The following is a 25,907-nucleotide window of genomic DNA, read 5'->3' as shown; positions in this document are numbered from 1 at the left end:
ATCGGCGCGTGTCGCCGCGGGAGAGGGCTGCGTCCGTCCGCCAGGCCCACGTCGGGGACCTTCCCGTGAGATCTGGAAAGCACCCAAGTGCCCCCTGTCTGCGAAGTCAGACCCTGGGCTCCCGGCGCACCGGGTGTCTCCGGGCTTCCGCAGGAGGCACCCTGTAAATCCTAGTTTTCCTGTCGCTCGGGGGCCCCAGCGAGGGGGCACAAGACGGCTGCCGAATTCCGGCGGGAGAGCAGGGGGCCCCGGGCTGGGACAGAAGGTCGAAGGTGGCTACAAGCCGGCCCCGAAACCCGAGGTGCCCACGGGCGATTGTGTTCCCCGAGTTCGCCCCTTCCCCAGCGAGGGCAGGTGCTAGTGAGACACCCGGATCCCCACCTGCTTTGTAGAGTTCCCTGCAGAAGGGATTCCCTGCACCACGGAAACCCTGGAGTGCCCGGATTCCCGGGCCCTGGGAGGAGGTCTCTGACAGGGCTCTGATGATTCCTGTCTTTCAGAAAGGAAGAGGCGCCCCCACAGCAAGAAGGAGGTCTAGGGTGCCGAATGCGGCTCAAGTCACTTCCCAAAGACCTCAGCCACTGCGCTGGGAAATATTACCCTACTTCACAAACAATGTTGCTCAAAGTCACGCCACTGGCTAGATTTGAATCTAGATTTTTTTTTTTTAATGCCACTGAAGAGACAATATGACAACCAGGAAGAAAAGCAAAAAGAACGAAGTCGTATCCGTAATACTACTACAAAATGCAACTTTTCAAACATGAAACCTTCCACCTATATGCAAGTCTTTACATAGTTGCAACCACACATCCTCTTTCGTGTTTGCTATCATCACTAACATTTTTGTTTTGTTCACATTCATTTTTCATGTGTGCAATTATTGTCATCCATTCACTCTGTCTCCTAATATTGCCTACTTTGGTCCCTGATAATTGTTTGCTAGTATATCTCTTAGTTCAGCACTTAGACAAACTCCTGGCAGTTGAATAACCAGGTGGAAGGTTAAGGAACAGCAGGATTATCTTAGCCCACAGTGCCACAGAGCTTTCCAAACAGCAGCCCCACTCATTCTGCACCTGCCAAGAACAAGTGTAAAGAGTTCAATACACATTTCTAAGTATTGGATACCATCTTTTCTCCTCCTTTATTTTAGCAGTGTCTACTGGTAGTTCAAGATTACTTCAGTATTTCTTAGGTGACTTTAAAATGTTTTTCCATGCATTTACTACCTAAATTTCCCTTTCTGTAAATGATCTGTTCATACCCATTTGTCTTTTGGGGACTTGAACCTCTTCTAATTTTGAATAAGAAATTTTTATGTTGCAGATGCTACTCCTCTGTCATCAGTGATTCAAATATTTCCCAGTCCATTGTTCTTTTTTGTTTTATTCAATCTACCATTCTGGTCCTTTTTGATTTTTTTTTTTTTAATTGCTTCAGTGCTGACAAAGTGAGCTTTATTCCATCCATCTGATAGTCTGCATTCTGCTAGTTTTCTAAAATTTTATTTTTAATTCTTTGGTGGTTATCCATGGCAAGTTTATTTTGCTGTGTGGGAGTAAAATATGGATTTTAAGTAACCACCGTCATCACCAGTTCTTCATGCAATCACCACTTATTAAATAATTCTTCCCTTATCCTTTGCTTAGTAAAATCTACTTTCATGCTAGGCTATTGATTTTGGTTGGTCTACTTCTGAATTCTCCATTTGCTTTCATAGACTTTGGTTTAAGGAAATAGCATGTGGAGTTAAATACTGGCTCTTTAAATAGGTTCTCACATCTGGCAGGGCTAGAATCCCCCCTCATAGGGTCTTCTTTCATTCAGACTTACCACTTGATATACAGAATGGTATAAATCCATACACATTCTAGGGTCATCATACAGGAATTAAGAGTGCTCACTTTGGAGACAGGATCATCCAGCTTCAACACTCACCAGTCCTGTGACCTTGGCAAGTTGCTTATGATTCCCAGGCCTTAGGGTCTTGGTCTATAAAATCGGAATAAAAGTAACATATGCCTCACAAGCTACATGATGCCTAGCACATAGTGTGTGTGTGTGTGTGTGTGTGTGTGTGTGTATGTGTATAACATATAATATGTATGTGTATAACATATTCATATATATACTCAGTAAATATCAGCTATTGCTGATATTTGCAAAAAATTGAGATTTTGCATAGGGTTACATTAAACCTATGAATTCATTTAAACAGATCAAATATTTCATATTATTTCATTTTCCCAACCAGGACATGTGCTATCTTTCCATTTATCCAAATATTTTAAAACTCAGAAGTGAGGTTCCTCATTGACTCCAGCCTCTCTCCACTGCTCCTGAGGAACAGGAAGAGCAGAGAGCCACGAGGAACAGCATTTAGGAGTCTGACGTGGGACTTCCCTGGTGGTCTGGTAGTTAAGAGTCCACCTGCCAATGCAAGGGACACAAGTTCCATCCTTGGTCTGGGAGAAACACACATGTCACTGGAGCAACTGAGCCCCTGTGCCACAAATCCTGAGTCTTCCGCCACTAGATACAGTCCACAAGCAGCGACAGAGACCCAACGCAGCCAAAAAGGAATAAATGAAATTAAAAAAAAAAGTCTGGCTTGTGCAGGGCCCTGTGTAGGTATGGGCATGTGTGCACATACAGGAAATCTTGACTCTCTGCAACATCCCCCAGCATAGGTCGTGGCATTCTCTTAAGGACAAAGAACAAACTGGGAGCTTCCAGATCACTCAGTGAGAGGCAGAGCTAGAACACAAACTAGGTGGGCCAGCTCCTCAACCCCTCTGCTGCTTGGAAATTCGGATGGTAGTTATTCACAGAGGCAGTGCTAGAGGAGCTAGAGGAAACTGACTTCTGATCATGGCACACCACTACTCAAAAGCCTCCCCGGGCTTCCTATTGCACTTTGAAAAAGTCAAAAGACATACTTTGGCCTCTGAAACTGGCTCTGGTCATCCTACAAACTCACCAGGACTACTCACCTGTCTTGCTTGTTGCAGTTCACCTGTACCTTTCCATTCCTAAAGTATGCCAAGGCCCTTCCCACCTCAGGACCCTTGCACACTCTGTTCCCACTGCCTGGGATACTCTCCATCGCACCCCTCATGCACAGCCCTTCACATGGTTGGTACCATCTCATTGTTCCAGTATTTTTTAAGAAGGCGGTCTCCTTAGAGAAGTCTTCCTTGCCCACTTCACCTAAAAAGATTCTCTCTCCCCACAATTGCGGGTCAAGTTCAGATTGAGTCACTGCTTATGAGATGTACTATTTTAAATTTTAATTGAGTTTTATTTATTCATTTTTGGTGGTGCCATGTGACTTGCAGGATCCTAGTTCTCCAACCAGCAATTGATCTCAGGTCCCTAGCAGTGGAAGCATGGAGTCCTAACCACTGGACTGCCAGGGAAATTCCCCAATAATATGTCCTATATGGGACCCTTCATCTCTCTGGGCCTCAATTTCCTCATCTCTATAAAAATGCAAATAAAGACGCCTATCTTGCTGGCTTCTAAGAATCCAAGACCAGAAGTTTCACAAATACTCTTTGCCAACTATAAGCATAGCAGAATTTTGAGAAATAATTGGCATAGTCCAAAGCCACCTCTTCCAGGAGGCCTCCCAAGATTTTTCCACTTCCTTCTCTGTCTACCTAAGGCACTAAGCTTGCTTTTCCCCAGTCACCTACCTTGGGAAAACCACAGGCTCCCTGACCCCATTTCCATCCTTGAGTGTCACAAGCCCTGGGATCCCTCTGTACCTCCACTGCCCTCTTTTCCCAATTCATGTAGGGGAAAAAATGAATTAGCACAATGTTGTCAATTTTATATTATTGGGCCATGCAGTTTCCCTAAACCTTTTGCCTCTTCAACTTCTTATCTGCTAACAAGAGCTTAAGGGCACAGAATAGGCAACCAAGGACACTCAGTAATGCAGGGAAAACAAAGATGGCATTTATCTTTGGGGTGGTGAAATGCTAAAAATTTAGTTATAGTGATGGTTGCATAATTTCATGATATACTAAAAACTACTGAACTGTAAACTTTATTTAAAAGGGTGAATTTTAGGTATGTGAGTAATGGTGGTGGTGGTTTAGTCACTAAGTCATGTTTGACCCTTGCGCCCCCTTGGACTGTAGCCTCCAGGCTCCTCTGTCCATGGGATTTCCCAGGCAAGAATATTGGAGTGGGTTGCCATTTCCTTCTCCAGGGGATCTTCCTGACCCAAGGATAGAACTCACATTTCCTGCATTGGCAGGTGAATTCTTTACCGACTGAGCCACCAGGGAAGCCCTTGTGAATAATATCTCAATTTAAAAGTTGAATGATTAAAGTTTGCAGTGACTGGTACCAAGGACAAAAGGTGCTTTCCTTGATCTGCACAATGAGGCTTTTTGCAATATTCTTTTCCTGGGGAGAGTATAACGTGCATACAATAAAATGTACCCATTTTATAAGTGTGTAGTCTCTGAGTATTGACAGAGGTAACCACCACCACAATCAAGATACATAGAGTTCCATCACTCAGAAAGTTCCTTCTGTCCTCTTCCAGTGATTCCCCTGCCCACAGGCAACTACTGATCTGATTTCTATCTCCATAGTTAGTGTTGTCTGTTTCTTAAAAAATTTCATCATAGAGTAATACCCTTTTGTGTCTGTTTTTGAGATTCATCATGTTGTTACGTGTATCAGAAGATTATTCCTTTTTTCCTCTGATGGTCAACTGCTCCTTTATTTCAGGTTAAATACCATTATTTTAATCACACAGAATGCCCAAGGAATGAAGATTCAGCACCTCTATTCTGCTGCTGCTGCTGCGTCACTTTAGTCGTGTCCGACTCTGTGCGACCCCATAGACGGCAGCCCACTAGGCTCCTCTGTCCCTGGGATTCTCCAGGCAAGAACACTGGAGTGGGTTGCCATTTCCTTCTCCATTGCATGAAAGTGAAAAGTGAAAGTGAAGTTGCTTAGTCGTGTCCGACTCCTAGCGACCCCATGGACTGCAGCCTACCAGGCTCCTCCGTCCATGGGATTTTCCTTGGCAAAAGTACTGGAGTGGGGTGCCATTCTTCAAAACATCTTATCTGCATCAGTGAAGTTTTGAGCATAAACCCTCCACTATGTTTATGTTTAAATCATTATTTTATACATACATAGTAGTCTACCTAGTAAAATATGACATGCAATATAAACATATACAATACATAAAAATTTTTAAAGGAAGAAGTAATGATAAGATAAATACTACTTTAAAATACTTTTCAGAGACTTCTGTGGCAGTCCAGTGATTAAGACTCAGCACTTCCACTGCAGGGGACACAGATCTGGTCCCTGGTCAGGGAACTAAGATCCCACATGCTATGCGGCCAAATAAATCAGTTAATTTTAAAAGCACCATCTATCTTTTTTTTAAAAAGTAAAATAAAAATAATTAAAAACATTAAATAATTTTCATTTTATCAATGGAGTAGCATCACTTTGGTCCTCACAAAACAGTATTAAATTATTATTTTAACAATATTGAATAAATATATCATATTAAAAATAATAGCATTGTTTTAAAAAGGAATGAGATTAAGAATGCTTCTTTTTTTACATTGATGAAGTATAACTACATGTTTAATAATTCAATTAGTTTTGACATATGAATATATGTAGAAATCATGACAATAAAGAAAACAAATATTCTCCTCACCCACAAAAGTTTCTTCACATGTCTTTGCAATCCAGCCCTCTCTCTGCCAATATCCCCAGGCAGCCACCGATGTGCGTTTGTTGCTACAGGTTAGATTGCTTTTTCTAGAATTTTATATAAATGGAATTATATAGTTGGTAGTCTCACACGGCATAATGATTCTGAGGTTCCTCCACGTTGTTACATGTAACAGTAGCTCATTCCTTTTTCTTACTGTATAGTATTCTATTGTGCAGATATGCCACAATTTGTCTATCCATCTCTTTGTTGATTTGCATCCTTTCCAATTTAGAGCTATTATGAATAACACTGTTATGAACATTCATGTATAAGTCCATCTGTGGACGTCTGTTTTCAGTCCTCTTTGTTAACAGCATATATATTATGTAATAAATGTATTAGAAATATTCCTAATTATTAATTAGTAATGTAACATATGGGGCTTCCCAGGTGGCACTAGTGGTAAAAAACCTGCCTGCCAATGCAGGAGACAGAAGAGATGCTGGTTTGACCCCTGGGTTGGGAAGATCCCCTGGAGGAAGGCATGGCAACCCACTCCAGTATTCTTGCCTGGAAAATCCATGGACAGAGGAGCCTGGTGGGCTACCATTCATAGGGTTGCAAAGAGTTGGACACAACTGAAGTGACTTAGCACAAGCACAATATAACATATGATCTATGAAAACATATAAAAAAACAAGATGAAATACTAAATGTATAGGAATATGTATGTGTGATTTGAAATGTGTAATGTATAACATGTAAATTAAAATATATAATAAATGTCCCATCAGTCATACATATTAAAAAGTATATATAAATATACATAAAACACACACATACGTATATATGTAAATACAGAAACACTCATATGTACTTTTATCTAACGCATATGTCTTTGATGGGACATTTAGTCTTCATTCCCTGTGGTCCTCTACCAACTTGTTCTGTATATCACATGAAAAAGAAGCAGTCACCCAGGCTTCACCCCAGCGAGACCAATTCCAAGACCTGGGGGTCCACGTTGGGGCTGAGGAGCTGGCATTTGGAAGCAGGACACCAAGGCTCACTATGCTGGCCGAGGGCTCCTGTATTTGGCTGCTTACAGCCTAGGAGCCACAGGGGAATAGAGATTAGGGCCAACTCAGCCATAGAACATTCTCCAAGCCTGTTGTGGCCTCCTGGAGGATCAGAGGTGGGAGGTTCATGAAAGATAATGGTCACTGGGCCCTTGGAAGGGAATTAGGAGGGCAAGCCCACCAGGAGAGGAAAAAGTAAAGGGAGACATGACATGGGACCCTCCCAGCCTCTCCCCAAAGCCATCTGCTGGACTTGGGCAAGGGTGGCCTGCATCCTTCTGATGCCCTGTCTATTCTCCACCCCCACCTGCTTGCCATAACTGGGGACCAGAGCTCCCTCCTGTCCCAAGCCTTCCAGTGCACTCCTTGTTCTCTTCCCACGCTGCCATTTCCCACCCCCCCCTTTTTTAAAATTAATATATGGCTTACATTCAATAACTATTAGGATATGGGTGTCAATCTATAAAACGTTAACAGGGACATTTACTATGTTTGTTTGATACCTGTTACAGCAACAGGGAAGGTTAATCTCCCTGATAAACAAGAGTCTTGCTTACCTGACTGGGCTTCCAGCCAGATGTTATGGTGCCACTTCTAGGCCCCCAACTTGGTTTCCGGCTAGTCAGCACCAAGTGGATTTGGGTGAAAAGAGATTTCTGCATAATACACACAACATCGGAGAAAATTCCAGTGGACCCTGCTCTACCCAGAAGCTTTGTACAAAAATGAAGTGTAACCAATTGAATTCTAATTTTCTCATTACTTACTTTATGATTCCTGAGATGTGTGGTCTTCATTCCTGTTGGGTCTTGCTCCTAAGGCCTCTGGTTTCTGTTCTTCACTGTCTTCAGTCAGTTCTGGAGCACAAAACTGAGACAGTTACTTTTAACTTCCTGATATCAGTGACTTTATTCTTCAAATGTGGCTAGTAACATTTGGGCTGTTGAAAGTAGATCAACACACTCAAAGATGCCTAGAGGTTCTTTTCAGCTCTAAGATCTAGGATTGGGTTGTGAACACGATTGTGACTATTTCAGATAAGGAGCTTTCCAAGTGGCAGAGTCAGACTAAATCACTCACGCATTCCTCCTCTCACTGATGCTGGCTGTGTGCCTGCACAGGTGGGACCGAGGCGCCCACACAGATCTACTAAATGGCCAACCCAGAAATGCTCCCAGCCAAGTGAACTCCTGGTTGGTTCAATGAAACGGGGTCCTAGAAAGGGCCTATCTCCAAAGAAGGAGGCCTGATTTCCTCTCCTGAGCTGGGAGCAGGAAATCAGGGTCTACTTGTCCCTTCTCTCCCAGAGCCTGGCTTTTCCTCTTGCAGGCTGGGGAGAGGGAGACACTCTGCAGACCCTCCCAGTGCCTTTGTACTGGGCCCTCTAAAAGACTCAATATGGTAGCCAGGAGGCACTGCTGGAGACAGGCAACCTTGGCAGGTAGGGACAGGCTCTCTGCAGGTAGTAAACGTCTGTGCACCATTCTTGGCGAGACCCCAGCAACCAGAGGATTAAGTCAAAGCAGGCAAGTAAAAGCCTTGTGTGGTGCCCAGCTTGTAGGTGGTGCGTCCCACATGTGAGCTCCCTTCTCACCTGCTGGCTCCCACATCAGCCAGATCCTCCACTGCAGCAGGACTCTGGGTTCCCAGAGGATGCTGCCACCTCTAGAAGCCAGGCTCACTTATAGAAGGGAAATGGGGTGGGTTCCTTGAGGCAACCAAGCATCTCGAGCAGAGAAGCCTCCAAGATGAAGAACTGGAATTCGCATCCACTGCTATCGCCAGTTTCCTATCAAGCTAAACACACATTTACCCTGTGATCCAGTTTCTCTACTCTACGGTTAAATTTACCCAAGAGAAATAAAAACACACCCACACACAGATACTTGCACAAGAATATTCAGAGCAGCTCTATTCATAATAGATGAACTGGAAACAACCCAGATGCCTGTCAACAGCATAGATAACTTGTGGTATATCTACACAATGGAGTACTACTCAGCGATAAAAAGGAATGAACAAATGTTAGACACAGCAAAACTAGTGAATCTAAAAAACTTCATGCTGATCAAAAGAAACTTCAGGACTACCCTAGTGGTCCACAGTACCTGAATCTTAGCTCCACTAAGACTCTGAGCTCCCAAAGCAGAGGGCCCAGGTTTGATCTCTGGTGTGGGAACTGGATCCCACATCTCACTCCCAACTGAGTTCACATGTCACAACTAAAAATCCTGCACACCACGAGGAATATCGAAGATCCCATGTGCTGCAATTAAAACATGGCACAGCCAAATAAATACATAAATATTTTTTAAAAGAAGCTAGACATAAAAAAAGAACATGCTATGTGGCCACATTCACTTGTTGCAGGACAGCAAAACTAATTTCTGATGATGGAGGTCAGAAGGCTATAGTAGTAGTTACTTCTTGGGTAGGAGCTAGTGACTGGGAGGGAATTTTCTGCAGTGACGCAACTTGTTCTGGTCACGGTTACATGGGTGTCCAGATTAGTGCTCTTTACTGACTATGACTTATTCCGCCATAGGAAAATAAGCCTCCAGGATACACTCCAAGATGAGGAGCCTCGGGTGAGCAGCTGTGAAGAAGCAAGCAGAGGCCCTGTGTCTGCAAAGAAGCCCTCCTTTCATCCAACCTATCCTATAGGATCCTGGCTGGCAACTGATCCTCCTGATTCTGGTCTCAGTGACAACCGAATGTCGAGCCCACTGGCTGGTGAATGAGATCATACACATGTAAGTGGCAGCTTACAGCAGGGAGGCCTAGGAGGCAGATCACAGCCGCACGGACCACATCATGCTCTCAAGTCAGCTGGGCCACCTGTCACCGCTAGAGTCTGGGCTTTTCTGAGGCCCCAGGACTGCCTGGCTGCCAACCTTGCTGGCAAGGAGGGGCCCAGCCCAACCCCCTCCTAAGGGGTAACCCGGTTGCAGAAGATGTCAAGGACTGACCTTAACAGACCTTAGCCGCTGCACCCAATGTGGACTAACCTCATCTCTATTTTTTCCTGCCCTGTGTTCTCCCTAAGCTCAGCCTGTCCACTCCGCCTTCCATCCTATCACCAGCCCTTCCTCAGACTTCCCCCTACCTGTTACCTTCTGAGCACTGGTTCTCTAGAAGAAATGACCCCAGGGGACCCACACCCACATCTGTGGCAAGATATGGCTGTCTACCTGTGGAAAAATACAAACAACACCCACAGTCATGCACACACATGCTGGGAGGATCCACGGCAACAAGCGAGGACTTACAGATGTGCCCAGGTGCCTGAGGCCGTGCTGTGACAGCATTGGGCCTCTACTAACTGCTGGGCAATGTCTGGTCAGTGATTCTTGCGGTCTCTTTCACATGTGTGTAGTCCTGTGCTAGGTGGTCTGTCCATGTGTGGATTCATTCAGTTCTCACCGCAACCCTATATGGCAGATGGTGTTCTGTCTTCTTTATAGATGATGACACAGGAGTTCAGAGGAAAAGTCACTTGCCTGAGATTGTCCACTCAGATGCTCTCCAGTGTAACCCCAAAGCACTGCAGCCAGGCAGAAAGCCCATCCAGCCTCTGCCCCCTGCACTCTCTGTCTCCTCACCCTCCCCCAGATCAGGGGGTGGGGGTCTCCTTTGGTTGAAGAGAGATCGGCGCATCCCGAGAATGGGCTTTCAAACAGCCCATCAAATGGGCTTGCTCTCTTATTTCTCTGGGCTCTTGGTGGTTACTGGAGGGCAAATCCTCAGTGCTGTTTGTTAAGGGGTGGAGGAAAGCATGGAAGAGGCACGCTGAGCTCCCAGGGAGGCCTGGGAGAAACATCCAAGACAGGCCCAGGAGAGCCCCAAGCTTGGCACTTCTACCTCTCCCAGGCACTTGGTTCAGTGGAATCCACGCTGAGCTCCCAGGACCCCACCTTCCCACTGCCCAAAGCACCTGCCTGCCTGTTGCCTCTCAACCTTCCATCCTGTGTCCTGCTTCACCCCATTTGCTAGAAGCAGGAAGTGAAGCCAGAGCTAGATTGGAATTTGTTCATCCAGAATCAGAAGTCCAGGAAAGGTCAGTCTTTTCCAAGTGAGTTGCTCTGGGGCAAGGCAGTTTGCCCCTAGTTTGAGCCTGAGCAGGGACCATGCCAGCTACACTCCCAGCCAGCCCTGCTGTCAGATGTCAGGGAGAAACCCGGGGCCAGAGTATAGTCCACGTCCAGCCTGGAGGAGAGGGCCCAGCAGGCCACTGACCTCCATCTCCAGGTCTCCTGGCCCCACGGAAGGAGCAGGGGTCAGGGAACTGCTTCAGGAGAGGTCCTACCAGACAGCTCCTGCCTTTAAGATATAAAGCTATATATCTTAAATATAAACAAGAAATAAATTAGTAAGTAACAAATGAGATGAGTGGTGCGGAGAAGGCAATGGCACCCCACTCCAGTACTCTTGCCTGGAAACTCCCATGGATGGAGGAGCCTGGTAGGCTGCAGTCCATGGGGTCCCTAGGAGTCGGACACGACTGAGGGACTTCACTTTCACTTTCACTTTTATGCATTGGAGAAGGAAATGGCAACCCACTCCAGTGGTCTTGCCTAGAGAATCCCAGGGATGGGGGAGCCTGGTGGGCTGCCATCTATGGAGTTGCACAGAGTTGAACACAACTGAAGTGACTTAGCAGCAGCAGCAGCAGCAGTATAGTGGTGAGTATCCCCACCTGTTCGGAATTCCCCAGGTGGTGCAGTTGGTAAAGAATCCACCTGCCAATGTAGGAGATGCAAGAGACCCAGGTTTGACCCCTGGGTCAGGAAGATCCCCTGGAGAAAGAAATGGCAACCCACTCCAGTATTCTTGCCTGGGAAATCCCATGGATAGAGGAGTCTGGCAGGCTGCAGTCCATGGAGTCACAAATGACTGAGCAACTGAGCACGCATGCACGTTCATACTGCTTCTGGACACTGGACAAGATGAGTAATGAAAGAAATTCACACTGAAAGGAGGTGTTTTATCCAAGTGTTGGTGTTATCCAAGTGTTAGTACAGCAGTCCTCTAATCCTGGGTGTGCGATGGGAGTGTTTGGAGGGTGATTTAGCTCAGCGAGTTCACTTCTCAGTGTCTCTCTGGAAGACCACAGAGGAGACTTGCAGGAGTTTGTCCATGCTGGCAATCTGTCCTGTGTCCACAGAGGAGGCTGGTGGACCTGTTCTAATTGCTCCTCTGCCACTCGTATTCTAAGAAGGGGAGGGCAGACTCAGGACCCGCCTCTCAGGAGGTGAAAGCCTAAAGGCTCAGTGAGGGCTTGTGGGGTCTAGGGCCCAGGGGAATTCTGATTAGTGCTACAGCTTCTGCTGGACTGGACGAGCAGCCATTCAGCGTTTTGTGCCTGTGTCCAGGGCCTGCCTCGCCATTGTCTTGCAGGCTGTCCTGCTCACGAGTCCTTTGCAGGAAACACACGGGAGGGTCCTGCCCTCTAGTGGCCAACAGCAGTCAGGTCTCTCCTCTTGCATTCCGGACCTCATAGCAGCCAGCTGCCCCCACCAGCTTGTCCAGTGCCTGCTGCACAGGAACAAGTCCATTTTACAGGGGCTGAAACTGAGGCTGGTCCCAGGAGCTGGCTCAGCTATCTTAATCTCTGAGTACCTTTGACCCCTGAGGGCCCTGCTTCCAGACTGTGGGTAACCCGAGTCCTAGGGTCACAGGGTCTGTGTTCACTAAGAGGGAGGCCTGACGTGCCCAGGGGAGGGCCCTCACAGACTAGGTCGACACAAGCACTCCAGGAGACAGGGAGAACCTCAGCTCCAGAATGGGGAGCGTGCCCGCCCAGGCTCCCCACGTGCCCACGCCCCTGCTTCTCCCATCGCAGCCTCTGTCATCAGGCCATGACCTGTGCCTGTCTGTGGGTGAGGGGAGCACCACAGGACTTGAGAACTTAGCCTAGGATTTGACACTACAGGTGCTTTGCCTCTGGACACCCCCATCTGTGCCCCAGGTGAAAGGAGGTAGGGACCTGGGGAAAGAGGGGAAACAGGGGAAGTCCCACCTCTCTAGGGAGGGCCTCAGCACCTCTGTTCCTCAAGGGAGACGCCAAGTGTGAAACCATCAACTTTAGCACGTCTTTCCAGGCCTCTACTGAACCATGGGCTGAGGTGGGGACCGGATCATTCCCCCAGCCCCTCCATGCCTCTCCTGCCAGCCTCAGAGGCCTTCCCTTCATTCCTGGAGTCTGAAATGCTGAGCTGTGGCTCTGTGCCCGCTGCTGAGGATTCGGCATGAACAAGGTAGGCCTGCTTGGCCCTGGGGCGGCTGGTGCCCGAGGTAGGAGGTGGACAGTGACAGCACTAGCCCTCTGGAGAAAAGCAGGCAGCACACACCACCCACTCAGTCCCGCCGAGGTCCCACAGAGACCCTGCGGCTCTGGGCAAGGGCCCGTCCCGGGAAGCCTCCAGGTTCTGACGAGGACATCCAAGCTGCAGGCCCACCCCGACTCAGGCACACATTCCCTGCTCCCAATTAGCACGAATTGGACAGCGAGAGAATCCACAGGCCTTGTAGCAAAAGGAGTCAGGTCTGTGGGAGTCCCAGGGAGGCGGGCCCCCATCAGGGACCAGGTGAGCCAGGCCTCGGGGGGGTGGGCCCCGGGGTCCCCGCCTCTCTGAGGGAAGATCAAGTGACAGGGCCACATCTGCCAGGGACCTCAATGGTCCCTCTGGAAGACGGAACTGCCCCAAGGTTGGGGAAGACTGGAGGATGGGGAGTCCGACAAACACATCCCTCTGAGGCCATACTCCCAGCTCCTCACCCCGACCTGGCCTTTCTATTTCCTCTGCTCCCACTCTTCACTGCGTATGTCGTCCACTCACTCATTCATGAGTGCACTGTTCATGGACTCCTGACGAAGCCCTGGGGCCACAGAAACGGATGTGCAGCTGGTCAGCAGGGCCTCAGAGAGGAGTCTGAGTGCAGCTGCGGTTCCTAGTGCTCACCTCTTCCACTTGAGCATCTCCCTCTTCTATTGCTCACCCCTACACAGGCCTGGGCCCAGCTTGGCATAGACTATAGGGGGCAACCCGTCAGGAGGCTTCATCCCGTTCCTGGTGGAGAGTAGGAGGCTGGGCTGGCAGCGTAGTGTACTGGTGAGTGGACCAGCTCCACCCCCTCCTCTGTATGACTCTGGTTGGCGCTCTGGGTGAGGCTGTTGTTCCCTTGGTCATTCAGAAAGACTCAGAGGCTAGGCCAGCAAGGCCAGTTGTGTGCATGTCCCTGACCAGGCCTGAGGACACAGCACTGCTAGGAAGTCCTAGGATTGGGGGGGCAGGAGAAGGGGGCTCCAAGTCTGAGCCGCTCTGAGGTGGGGCTGAAACATTCATGCTGAGCAACCTTGGACCCAGACCCCAGGGTGAAGGCCCTGAGTCAGCCAGCCCCCTTTACACCACACCACGCGGCGCGGCTCAGGCCCTCGGGCCCGAGCTAGCGGGGTGGGAAGAAAGCAGCTGTGTCCAGCCTGACCCCTGCTCTCCAGAGCATCCCACCAGGGAAGCAGACGCTGGGCTCTGTCCCTCCTTTCCCACCTGAGAGACCAACAGTCCTGGGCAACTTGGTGTCGCCATGACAACCACACACTTTCTTCTTCCCTACTTAGAAGACCGATTGTGAGATGTCGATTAAGTCCTGGGGAGTTGTCTGTTTAGAAGGCATGTGGCTGCTTGGAGAGATCTATGCATCTTCCGTTTCCCAAATGCCTCCTGATGGCTGAGGCTGGCAACATGTGTCCTGCACCAGTCCCTGTGTCCCGTGGTGGGGTCTGGCTGACCTGGTTTCTGTCTGATGACACTCTGGGGTACAGCCTCAGGGGCGGATGGATGGTGGTCACCGGAAGCCCCAGGGTTTTCCAGCAAGTGCTCTGGACTCAGAAGGCTCTCTGCCTACTCGGGTGTGTGCTGTCTTTAGGGACTTGGTGCCACGGCTGGGAGTTGCCCATGTGTGAACAACTGGATGACCAGGTCCTCTGAAGCCCTTGGAACCACCGCAACCTTCACGCCTTCCCTGCAGCTGAGCTTAGCTGACTGTGACCAGGGAAGGAAAGAAGCTGCCTCTGGTGCAGAGTGCGGGGGCTGGGGTCGGAGCTCAGGCCCCCAGTGAAGGAGACCTGGGGCGGTGGGAGACTGGCCTGTGATGAGGGGGCTGCTGGTGGCCTGGGGAGGCACACGTCAGCCTGGCAGTGAGGTGAGGGCTGGTTTTGCCTCTTTTAAGAGGAGTCAGCCATGGGCGGTCAAAGAAGAGCGTGGACCCAGCTGTCGGTGGGCTTCTGGCTCAGCCTGGGACAGGGATGGACACAGACGCAGGGGAACTTGCCCGGAAGACCCACCTCTGTTCTCTGCAGTTGGGGCCGAGACCTCCACACCACATGCAGTCCTTTTTTCAGCCTCATTGCACAGCCTGTGGGATTTTAGTTTCTTGATCAGTGATTGAACCTAGGCCCACAGCAATGAAAGCACTGTGTCCTAACTCTTGGGCCACCAGGGAATTCCCACCACGTGCAATCCTGTTGTGGATTAGACCCCTACCACGTGGTTCTGTTTACATGGTCCCCACCCCACTGGGCTGCAGCATCCTTGGGCGGGTGAGCGGGGTGGCAACTCTTGACCGTAACTGCATCTCCTGGGAAAGACCCACATCTCTGCCGCCATCTTACTACTGTTACGATGCTGGGCAAAGTTCCTTAACTTCCCTGAGCTTTTTCCCTCTGGGGAAGGGAGGGGCCCACAGATGGGATGGTGAGAGTGGAAAAGGGGTGATGGGGGGCTCCCCAAGCAAGGTCTCCAGGGAAAACACAGAATCCGTGATACCTGTTGAGGTCAGTCATGTTGAGAAGAGCTTTATGGTATTTGCTCAGTTTTATGATTTTGTAGGGAAGAACATAAAGTATTTTTAAGAACGCAAATAATGAGATAATTAATAGTTTGACAATAATCAACAGATTATAGTAAAAAGGAAATAGGACACTACTTGGTTTAGCAGAAAACAATGTTTTTATAGTTTTAAACATGTAAACATGAATTTACCCCAAATCCTGACACTGGGAAGAAGGGAAGTATGCAGAGAGCAGGCTGATTGTTCCATAAAAGGTCAATATTCTAAAGGGGAAACAATTAAGAAATAGTAACATAAGCAAATTACTTACAAATATGAAGGGAAATGAAGAAATGACCAAAAGAACTAAAATGATGAGCCAAGGAGAGGGTAGCTTGGGAGGGGGATGCAGAACTTGCTGTTTGGGGTTATCTTTCAAAACTGTGTACATGTGTTCTTTTGATCAAAAGAAAAACTGAAAATTATAATAGGTAGAGTTTAGATAGAGGCATGTTGAGGATGGACAGGTAGACTAACTTGTCCAGGTCACAGAATTGACAGACAGCTTAGCAGGAATCCATGGTCAGTTCTGGAATGACCTTGTCAAGACCACGGACTCCACCTATGGGCCAGTGGTTCACCAAGTGCCCTCGAAGGCTACCCAAATGGGCCTCTAGCCTAACAGGCTGCACCCCATGCCTCTGGGCAGGGAAACAAGGCCCAAAGCCACTTCCTTAAGGAGGCCACGTCACCCCAAGGGAGGAGTGGGAGCAGACGGTAGAGATGCCTGCCTGGGTTGTTTCACTTCCTTTCTGTTTACTGGTAGCTTTAGCTCCCAAGTTTCCCGTCCAGCCCGGCTGATTAGTCAGATTCTCCAGGGGGAGGCCTGGGGCATTGCTGATTTTCCTGACACCTGGGGAAGCAGTTCCCTGTGCCTGGCACACTCCACTTGCAGCCGAGGAAGCAGTGGAGCCTGGAGTGGGCAAAGTGCAGACGAGGTCTCTGTGCCAGGATGTTCTCTACCATGTGGTTTTCAGTGCAGGGAATCCGGGGACAACTTAACTGGTACACTGTGCAGTAAAAGCAGAACAATGTAGAGGGCAGTGTGAACACGGGAAAATGTATGCACCACATGCAAACTACAGAGAAGCCATGGGAGGGCATTTCTGTCTACAGGGTACTGGCTGCCCCAGGATACTTTACAAGTTAATATAAGAAATACCTATTCAATACAATACATAATGCTGTCAGGAAATAAGATCATTTGCCATCAGGAAGAACAATATGCGGAGATATTTTAGACTGTGATGACATCTTCTCTGGTCCCTTCTGAATGCAGCCCCAGGCTCCAGCCTCGGAGCACTCAGGCCCACCAGCTCTCCCACTCTCCACTCAGCCCCAATTTGTGCTGCATGGGGGCTTCTACTTGGCCCCCACCACGGTCCCAGAGCAACAGTGAGTAGGGATCAGAACCTTTTGTAGATGGAGAAGAGGATCTTTCAAGAAGACAGAGGCAGGTCTAGAATTAGAATGTGATTTCCAGGCTCTCTGCTTCTGTTGATTACCTGGATCAACAGCTGGTCCCTAGGGCCAAAACATCATCTCCCAAGCTGCGAAGGTAACCAGAAGCTTTGCAGGGTGGGGAGCATGGCCCACAGAGGGTGATGGGAATGAAGAGGCCTGGAGCACCGGGCTCTGTGGATCAGAACCAGCACACCCAGGTCACAGCCTTTTGAAGAGGAGCAGGAAGGAGAAAGCGGAAGGCCTGATGGACTCCCCACCACTCAGATATGACCCAGACACCAAGGTCAGCAGCCTTACTCCTTACTCAAGGATCAGGGCCAGACTCAGACGTGTCTGGTATCTCCCTGCTCTGAGTCCCAACTGTGGGCAGAACACACTTCCTTGCTTACGAAAACCCCATCTTAACAGTAGCACTCAAGACAATACCCCCTCAGACTTCCCTGGTTGTCCAGTGGTTAAGACTCTGCACGTCCACTGCAGGGGGTACAAATCTGACCCCTGGTTGAGGAACTAAGATCACATATGCCACATGGCGTGGCCAAAAAAAATAATAATAAAAAAATAAGATTAGGGACTTCCCTGGTAGTTAAGAATCTGACTGGCAATGCAGGGAACACGGGTTCAATCCCTGATCTGGGAAGATCCCACATGCCTCGGGGCAACTAAGCCAGCACGCCACAGCTGATGAGCCCACATGCTGCAGCGACTGAGGCCCCTGTGCCCTGAAGCCCCCTTGCCCCACAATAAGGAGCCACAGCAGTGAGAAGCCCATGTGCTGCAACTAGACAGCAACCCCCACTCGCAGGGACCAGAGAAAGCCCGTGCACCACAGTGAAGACTAAGGCAGTCAAATAGATATCATAATAAATAAAAAAGTTTAACAAGGGGGAAAAAAGTTAAATTAAAAATAAGACAGCATCCTCTGTCCGAGGTTCTGGCCTTTCTCTTCCAGCTGCTTCCAGAAAGGGAAAGCCAGTTGGTCTGAACCTTGCATCCTTCATTACAGCCCAAAGAAGGAAAAAACAAGAAGCAGGCTGATGGCAGAGGCAATGGCTGTTTTTGTTGCCTTTTCGGGGTGAGGAGGAGGAAGAACTCAAGTTTCAGATCAACTTTGATGAGTGGGTTCAAGGTGAGGACACTGGCAAATTGGAGACTGAGGTAGTGTGTGAGGGGGTGCGGGAGTGTCCTCATGGTCACCATGGCGAGGCCTAAAGCTGAGGCCAGGGGAGCCAGTGCCCTTGGCCGCCCACCCGCATGGCAGGACCAACTCGGATCCCTCCATTTTCTTCAGAAGCTGCCGACAGCAGCTGGCCCTCCTTGGACAAAGCCACACTCTAGTCTATTACCAGGGGTCTTTTTTCTTTCTGCTTTAATCTGAAGCTGCAGGGAAATTTTAAACTACCAGCTGAGGCAATTTCTGAAATTGCTGAAAATCATTTAACAGGCTTTGCAAGCATCCCTTCTTACCAGGGGGGTGGGAGGGGCATGGGGCAGTTCAGGCTGAGCCTGAAAGGGGGCATTTGCTGGGCTCTCCCTGGAAACGACAGCTCTGCTTCCCCGAGCTGGGCCGCCGGAGCTTGGCTGGGAGTCAGAAGACCTTGGGCGGCCTCCCTGACCCATGCCCTCACCTTCTATGCCCCTCCAGGCAAGCTTGGCTGAAAAGGAGCTTTCGTTTCCTCTTCACCTGCAGCACTGCCTTCAAGAAAAGGGGAAAGAAATGTTGCCACTGCAGGAAAAAAGATTCAACCACACACACGTCTGTGGACTGGGCTTAGGTGGGGAGGAGGGAGTAGGTAGGGGTGAAGCAAACGTTCCCAGGGGCCACAGTTCCTCTGTGTTTGGCAGATTTATAATTCCAATCACAGAGCGAATGATGGGCTGGTGGGGCACACCCTGCTTGTTGCCCCTCCATCCTTTCATGGATTCCCTGCCATATCCGATGAGGTGAGTGTTCTAATGCCCATTTTTAGACCAGTAAACTGAGGCACGTAGGGATGAACTACCTTGCTCAAGGTCATGTTTGAAGTGGTGCTGGGTCCATCTCCAAGACCCTTTCTGGAACCCCCACACAACCTGCCTTCCTAATTCTCAGGGGAGAAGGAAAATAGGGCTGCTGAAAGAAAGAGAAAGAAGTGTGACAGAGTCGACACGTGCAACTGAGCCTGACAGGGTGAGGCCCAGGAGGTAGAGAGGTGAGGAGGGGTGAAAGGCTGGAGGCCAGACAGCAGGTGCTGCGGGGCTCCAGAGCACACCCTTAGAACCAGACAAGGCAGGAGCCGAGGAACAGGGATGGGCACGTGTTTACTAATGCCACGTGACTGGGATGTGGTGCCTTCTGGGTGTGACAGCACTGAAGAAAAGGGTTAAATCACCAGTATCTGTCATGTCCTTACTCCTTTCTTCTTTGCCAGCACAGCCATAGACAGGCCTGGAGTTGGGTCAACAGGAGCGAGGGTGGGGAGAAGAGAGCCTGGGCTGGGGTTAGAGTGCAGAGTGTCAGGGGAGGACTGGCTGAGGGCGAGGAGCAGAAGAGAAAGATGGTAGAGAGGTGGGTACACAGGACATATAGGAAGCCTTGCTATGGGCTGTTTTCTCCGAAGCTTCCAGAGCTACATTTGACTGTCCGGCCTCTGTTTTCCTTCCATCCCCTCTTGTGCCATGCCAGGTGGGTTAGCGACAGATGAGGAAACCAAGGCACAGAGAGGCAAGATCTGCCTATGGTTACAAAGTGATGGAGTGGCTGAAGTCAGCCACCTTCCCACTCCTTGGTGATGTCACCTGAGGTCAAGGCCATCAACGGAGAGAGGACCATGGGGAAGAGACAACTGTTTCTTTATAACACAACATAATTTGGGGCCAGATTTGTTTCTCCCTAATATTTGTTACTTATGCCAGTGGCTGTGCAAAACAATTACCTTAAATTCTTTAAGATGAGATGAAGACTGGGAAAGCGGGGGGAACTGTGGGAGAAAACGTCATGGAAGGTCAGGGAGGAGGTTTAAAATGTTCAAACTTGTGGATTTCAAACTGGACAGGGTTTCATTGTTTTAACAGAAAGAACTCCTCTTCCAAGCAAATTCTTAGGAGTAATCCCCAGTTTTCATTCCGATCAGAAGGGTGCTGCTCCAGTTGGCGCAGGAGCTGGATGACCCCTCTGCCCTCTCAGGCGCTAGGTTATCAAAAGAGCTTAGATCTGGCCTTTGTGAACGAGTGAGGAATGGAGCCCAGAGGCTGATGGTACCTGCTATGTGCCACGGTTGGTAGAGTGAGGCTTGTTCAAGGTCACCCAGTGAGTTAGAAACGGGCAGCCAGGCTGGCGTATAACCATGGATGCGACACCATGGGCCGCTTAGAAAGCAAAACTCTGCTCGTGTACTTCAGAAGGCGGACATGACACAAGCGGGCCTCCCTGGTGGTGGTGCAGATGGGAGGAACCTCTGGGTGCTCCCCAAAGAGCCTGGCTCTCAGCCCTGTGTTTGCAGGGTTGCTGCAGGGAGAGCTGAGGGGAGGGGAGGTAAAGATGAGTGCCCCGCATGCTTGGGCATCTTGCCATCAGCCCCACGTGATGTCACTCCAGGTTACAAAAGGAAAAAGGAAAAAAAGGAAAAGCCAGCAGCTCTTCCCCTCTATGCCCCACCCCCTCACCCCACCCCACCCCAGAGCCTAACATCTGCACACCTGCAAGAACATCCTCTTGTCATTGGAGAGATGCCACTTAGGGACTCTCACAAGGCACGTCAGGAAGAAAGGAATCTTCGCCTCTAGTTCAGGAACATAAAAAAGGCGCTGTGCTAATCTGGTTTGTTCATAAAATTGTTGTCAATGCCCTGGGGGGAACAAAAAGGAAAGCTGTTTTAGCAACATTCACTAGTTTGGTTGGGATTTGTGGAGGAAAACACCCCATTTCCCTCATAGTGACAATGTTTCGGTTCTCCTGCGTCCTCTGGCTCTCCCTGCCCGGCCGTGCCAGGCCCAGACGAGGGCACACCCAGAGACCAGGGAGAGTGAGCAGTTAACGCTGGGGTTCGCAATAGGCGCCTATGGAGAGGGCCGTGGCTCCTGTGTCACCCAGAGTTGTCTCCTAACTCTCCTTCTGAAAGAAGCCCTCTGGACCCCAAGTGCCACGCTCCCTGGTGTGACCTATTGTGATTTTCAGAAGGGAGTGCAGAGAAGTGAGTGAGGAGCTGTACTGAGTCATGCTTTCATCGCAGACTCTCCTTCTCCCCTGCCCGACACGGCTGCGTGGAGGCCACACACTATTAGTTCCACATAATTGAGAAGTGTGTCAGGATCTCTCAGACATGAACCCAAAACATGCTGCTCAGTTGTCACCTCCAACGTGACTAATGCAGTCGTGTCTTAATCAGTCACTGCTCACTGTGCTGACAGCATCAGAGCCCCGTTCCAAGGCCCCAGGTTGTGGTGCAGATGAGATTAAAGGACCAAGGCCTGCCAGGTTCTCAGGTCCTGTTCCCACCAGGCGGCCCCTGCCAAGCGCACTGGTCAGACCAGGGCAGCACTGTGACCGTCAGTCAACAGCAGGGAGGGAGGTAATGAGACAAGTAAATGGTGGACTAGAAGATTCCCTCATAAGTTGGTTGTTTCCTCACAGGCCCTCAGACAGCTCCTCCAAGGCCGAAGTGGCAACTCTGGCTGAATCACACTACCCTCTCCAGCCCCTGCCCAGTGAGAGCTGATGGAACTGGGCACCCACCTGCCCCAAGGGTGGCCCCTCCACTGGTTCACTTATGACCCTGTGCCCACAGTAGCCACCCTATGAAGATAACCTGGGCCAGTTCCCTTTCTCCTTAGGGGCTCTGCGTTCAGAACAGAGCTTACAGCCAAAAGGAGACTGTGGGCCCAGACTGTGGGAGAGAAGAAAGGTGGTGAAAGAGACTGCCTCATTAGTGGAAGAACGTGGAACATTGTTTTGGGTGGAAGGGAAGAGCAGTGAGTAAAATGCCAGTCCTGTCAGTCCGGGACACAGACGTCTCCATCGCAGGGCCGAGGGAGCCAGCCCCTCTTTCCAAGTCGGGATCACCATCCAGTCACGTCCACCAAGGCAGGGAGAACCATTTTGACGACGACTAAAAATGATTCACATACCTAAGGTACTTGCCCACCTTTCTTTCGAAATTTAAGAATTTTTTGTTTCATTTTTGGAAGAAGTGATATGAAAGATCTTCACACAAATGTGGAGAAAATAATTTACTCATTTTAAAATTGGAAAATTGACGTGAAACTAGCAATATGAATACACTGGTTTTTTTTTTTTTTTAAAAAAGTGCAGGAGGAAGGAGGTGCCCTGGTGAACTAGGTTGGTAAGTGGCAGCGGGTGGGGCAGAGCATACACACAGGAAACTGACATGAAACTAGCAATATATACCCAAGTTGTTGTTGTTGTTGTTGTTGTTTTAAAAAGGCAGGAGGAAGGAGGTGCCCTGGTGAATCAGGCTGGTAAGCGGCAGGGGGTGAGGCCGAGCATACACACTGCCAGAGCCTGGAGTCACCACTAAAGAGGCTTTAAGTGGCACAGCAGCAGCCGCCGACGGAGGGACCTAACAGGCCAAACCCACGTCACCAACACACGTGTGGCCAGGGCAGCACAGAAAGACGAAATGCTGTCGTTCTCACCATCAAAGGCTTCTGTTTCATAAATGGATGTGCTTTAGAGACTTGCTTCCATGGAGAGGTAGCCTCACTTATATTTTAAGTGGTACTTAAGGCCTGAAGTGTGATTTCCCCCCCAGTTCCTTCCTGGGTAATGTGGGGCAGCTCAGCACCCTTGAAGGCCAGCCCCTCCAGACCCAGGTGCAGCTCTGGGGGGAGGGGTGGGGTGGGGAAGCCCCAGAGCCAGTGTTCGGTCCCAGCTGTGCTGCAGGGAGCAACCGGGTGGAGACAGAGACTATGGGCCACACGGGGCTTGCTGCCCAAGTGCTGGAGCCCAGGAGGCAGGTGTTAGTAATGGGAAAACACCTGTTTCCCAAAAGCCTGGGCTATGAGAACTCCTCTTTCTATAAATGAGGAAGCAGGCCACAGCAAAGAGCCCTGGGTGACCATCCCAGCTGGCCATCTCGCCAGAGGAGCTGGCCCTGCCTGGCGGCCAGCCTGGCGCTGACAGCACCACCTGGCTGGCTGTTTGGGGACGAGATGAGATGCGCCCTCACTGTCAGATGCAGAGCTTCTCCGAGCAGAAAAGCAGAGTGGGAGCTGTGGAACTCATACTCTAAGGAGCTAGGGAGCCAGTGATGCTACTCAGGCAAAGGTGGCTTTCTTCCTAGAGCTGGGCACAGATGCCGTGAACATGAGCAGAACTGGCCCTGGGTCCTGACTCGGGTGAGGATGACAGGGTATGCCAACCCTGGTTTGGCGAAAAAGCTGGTCCCAAAGCCCCACCCCAGAGACACAGATGCCAAAGGTCTGGAGGGGTCCTGGAAACCTACATTTCTGACTCGCAATCCAGGAGATTCTGAGGCAGGTGGTGTGAGGCCCACACTTCAAGTCTGGGGTTAAGTGGGGCGGGGTTGAGGGACAGGGTCCTAGCAAAGAGAGGGGTGGTCAACCGGAAATTGTGAGGGCTGGAGGCTCATGTCTGTGTGTTCAAGAGAGCAAAAAAGTACTTGAGAGGGAGGGCTGCCTTCTCTATGTGCCACCTACCCTACCCCGTGGAGCAATCAGTCCTTCTGAGCTGGGCTGACCCTGCCTGACAACACAGGACCAGCCCCATGCTTCTGGAGGGCCTCTGACTGCTCAGCGACACCTTGCATTTAGCTACTGTCCCTGCAATTAATATAAAGCATTCTCTCTTTGACTAGATACACAGGTGTCCAAGTAACTGGATCCTAGTCTCAGGGGGTCTTTATCCTTGGCCTCTTGGCACTGGCTCTGGACCAGTGGATTTATTTTTACTTAATTAAAACATTTTTTTTTTAAATAAGCGGTTTATTTTGTATTGCAGTATAGCCAATTAACAATGCTGTGATAGTTTCAGGTGGCGAGTGAAGAGACTAAGCCATGCCTATACATGTGTCCATTCTCCCTGGGTCACTGCATTTAAATTTGTGCACTTCAGGTAAACCACCATCTGATACCAGTTGCCCTGTTCTCTGGGTGTAAACACAGAAGGTTTGGGGACATCAGGGCTAGGGGATTATTAACTATCGTCACCTAAGATATAGTTTGTGCATGGAGCTCCAAAGGCCAATTACATCTAATTAATACATTAATGACATCAATTAATATATTAATAAGAAAAATGCCTTGCTGCCTGATAACAACGCCTGGTGACCTCACCTGCTGGGTGCAGGGCCCAGAGGCAAGCCTTCACCTGGGCCCACTGTGGCCTGGAGGACCAGACCTGCAGGCCTGCCAGTCTTGTCCTGGAATTCAGGTGCACTGACCAGGGCCAGAAGTAAGGGGTCAGTGGGAAAGGTGCGTGATTCAGTGATACCTGCCATATAGAATTTACCTTATTTTATTCGAATGGAAGAAAGACACCTCTACTCAACTCTAGTTGTCATCTGTACAACCTCCTCATGAGAACTTACAGCCAACTGCAAAGCGGGCTTCCCTTCTGGGAACAAGACAGCTCACGAAGGATCACAGTGCCCTTTCTCCGTGGCCAGACCAGAGATGAGCCGGCTTGCCCCTGCTGTGACGGGAAGGCATGAGGTAGCCTTTGCAGGGACAGCCGTGAAGGGGACAGATGCTGACTCTGCCTGGCTAACTGCTGGAATTGTGATCTGAAAGCCTCTGTGTCTTCATTTCTTGGATTTCCCATTAACATTTCTCCTTCTCTAAAAATCCAGGTCACAGTGGGGAAAGCCACAACTCTGGGAGCAACTTTGTTGTTAACATCACAAAACACCACGTCTCCTTCCTGCTTTTATAGAACATGGTAAATACTCCTGTGGAGGGTCAAGTGGCTATATCTGTCCTTCTGAGCCAGATGATTATGAATGATTGACATCCAAGATAGAATATGTGGGACACAGAGTTCCTAAGGTCAATCATACCCAAGAGGAATTAATACATTACTCAAAAAGAAAAATGCCAATTACAACAAAATGGTGAAAAAAATAATTGTATCGATTTTAAAAGAACTTTTTGGTCTCCCCTTAGAAATGGAACCCCTTGTTATCTGAAACCTCAAATGGATGGTAAGTGTTTGGTCCGGTGGTTTGCTCTGACGACTCACCTGCCTGGGTTGGTCTCACTGCACTGCAGACCCCTGGCCTGGCTCTCCTCCACGGAACACGTGTTCCACCCACAAGACCGCCCCACAGCTGGTCCAGGCGCCACAGGGCTTCCGCAAGGTCATGTCGTTTTGTCAGCGAGTCTGGGCACGCCTAACTGAGTCCTAAGAAAGTGAATCAGCTTGGTTTCTGTGAGGAATGCTGTCCCGAGGGTCACTCCCAGACAGAGGGCCCCCACAGCGATGTGTGCCAGCCGGGCTAGCCAGCCCCGTTCACAGCAGAGGAACATCTGTGGAAAGAAACCACCGTCAGTCCCTGGCCCTCCAGCCATATCGCCTTCCTTTGGGGCAAGCCAGGGACAGTGGGACTCTACTGCTCCAGCTTCAAATCAGGAAAAGCTGTGACAGCCATGGACTAGGGTCTACTCTGTGCCCACAGGTACCACTGCTCAGTCATTTCTAGCACAAGATGCTGGCCTGAAGCTTAGGGGAAGGGGCACAAGGAAGCAAGTACTTGTCCAGCTGGTTCAGGCAGAACAGGAAGGGGATGTCTGGAACAAGGGAGACTAGACAG

General features: G+C 49.6%; 1 protein-coding gene across 6 annotated transcripts in view; it reads right to left on the bottom strand.

The window, feature by feature from the left end:
* Positions 1 to 15,675: 15,675 nt before the first annotated feature.
* The window catches only part of RFT1 (RFT1 homolog), a 48,351-nt gene continuing 38,119 nt past the window's right edge, over positions 15,676 to 25,907 (bottom strand). The window contains exons 13-16 of one of the 6 annotated variants that reach the window (XR_008705920.1): positions 25,337 to 25,623; positions 20,818 to 20,966; positions 18,768 to 18,835; positions 15,745 to 16,685 (exon numbers count right to left, since the gene is read on the bottom strand). Coding sequence is in view for 3 of the 6 variants with exons in the window: in XM_055557133.1 (XP_055413108.1) it covers positions 25,456 to 25,623 (168 nt within the window). In the remaining 3 variants the exon portion in view is untranslated. Of the gene's footprint in view, positions 18,836 to 20,817; positions 20,967 to 24,049; positions 25,624 to 25,907 lie in introns of those variants that run through there. The other 5 variants (XR_008705918.1, XR_008705919.1, XM_055557133.1 and 2 more) reach the window with 5 other exon arrangements.

Source organism: Bubalus kerabau, chromosome 20 (assembly GCF_029407905.1).
Source record: "Bubalus kerabau isolate K-KA32 ecotype Philippines breed swamp buffalo chromosome 20, PCC_UOA_SB_1v2, whole genome shotgun sequence".
Classification (NCBI taxonomy): domain Eukaryota; kingdom Metazoa; phylum Chordata; class Mammalia; order Artiodactyla; family Bovidae; genus Bubalus; species Bubalus kerabau.
Note: the sequence above shows the minus strand (reverse complement) of the source record. Positions and strands in the feature narration are given on the sequence as shown.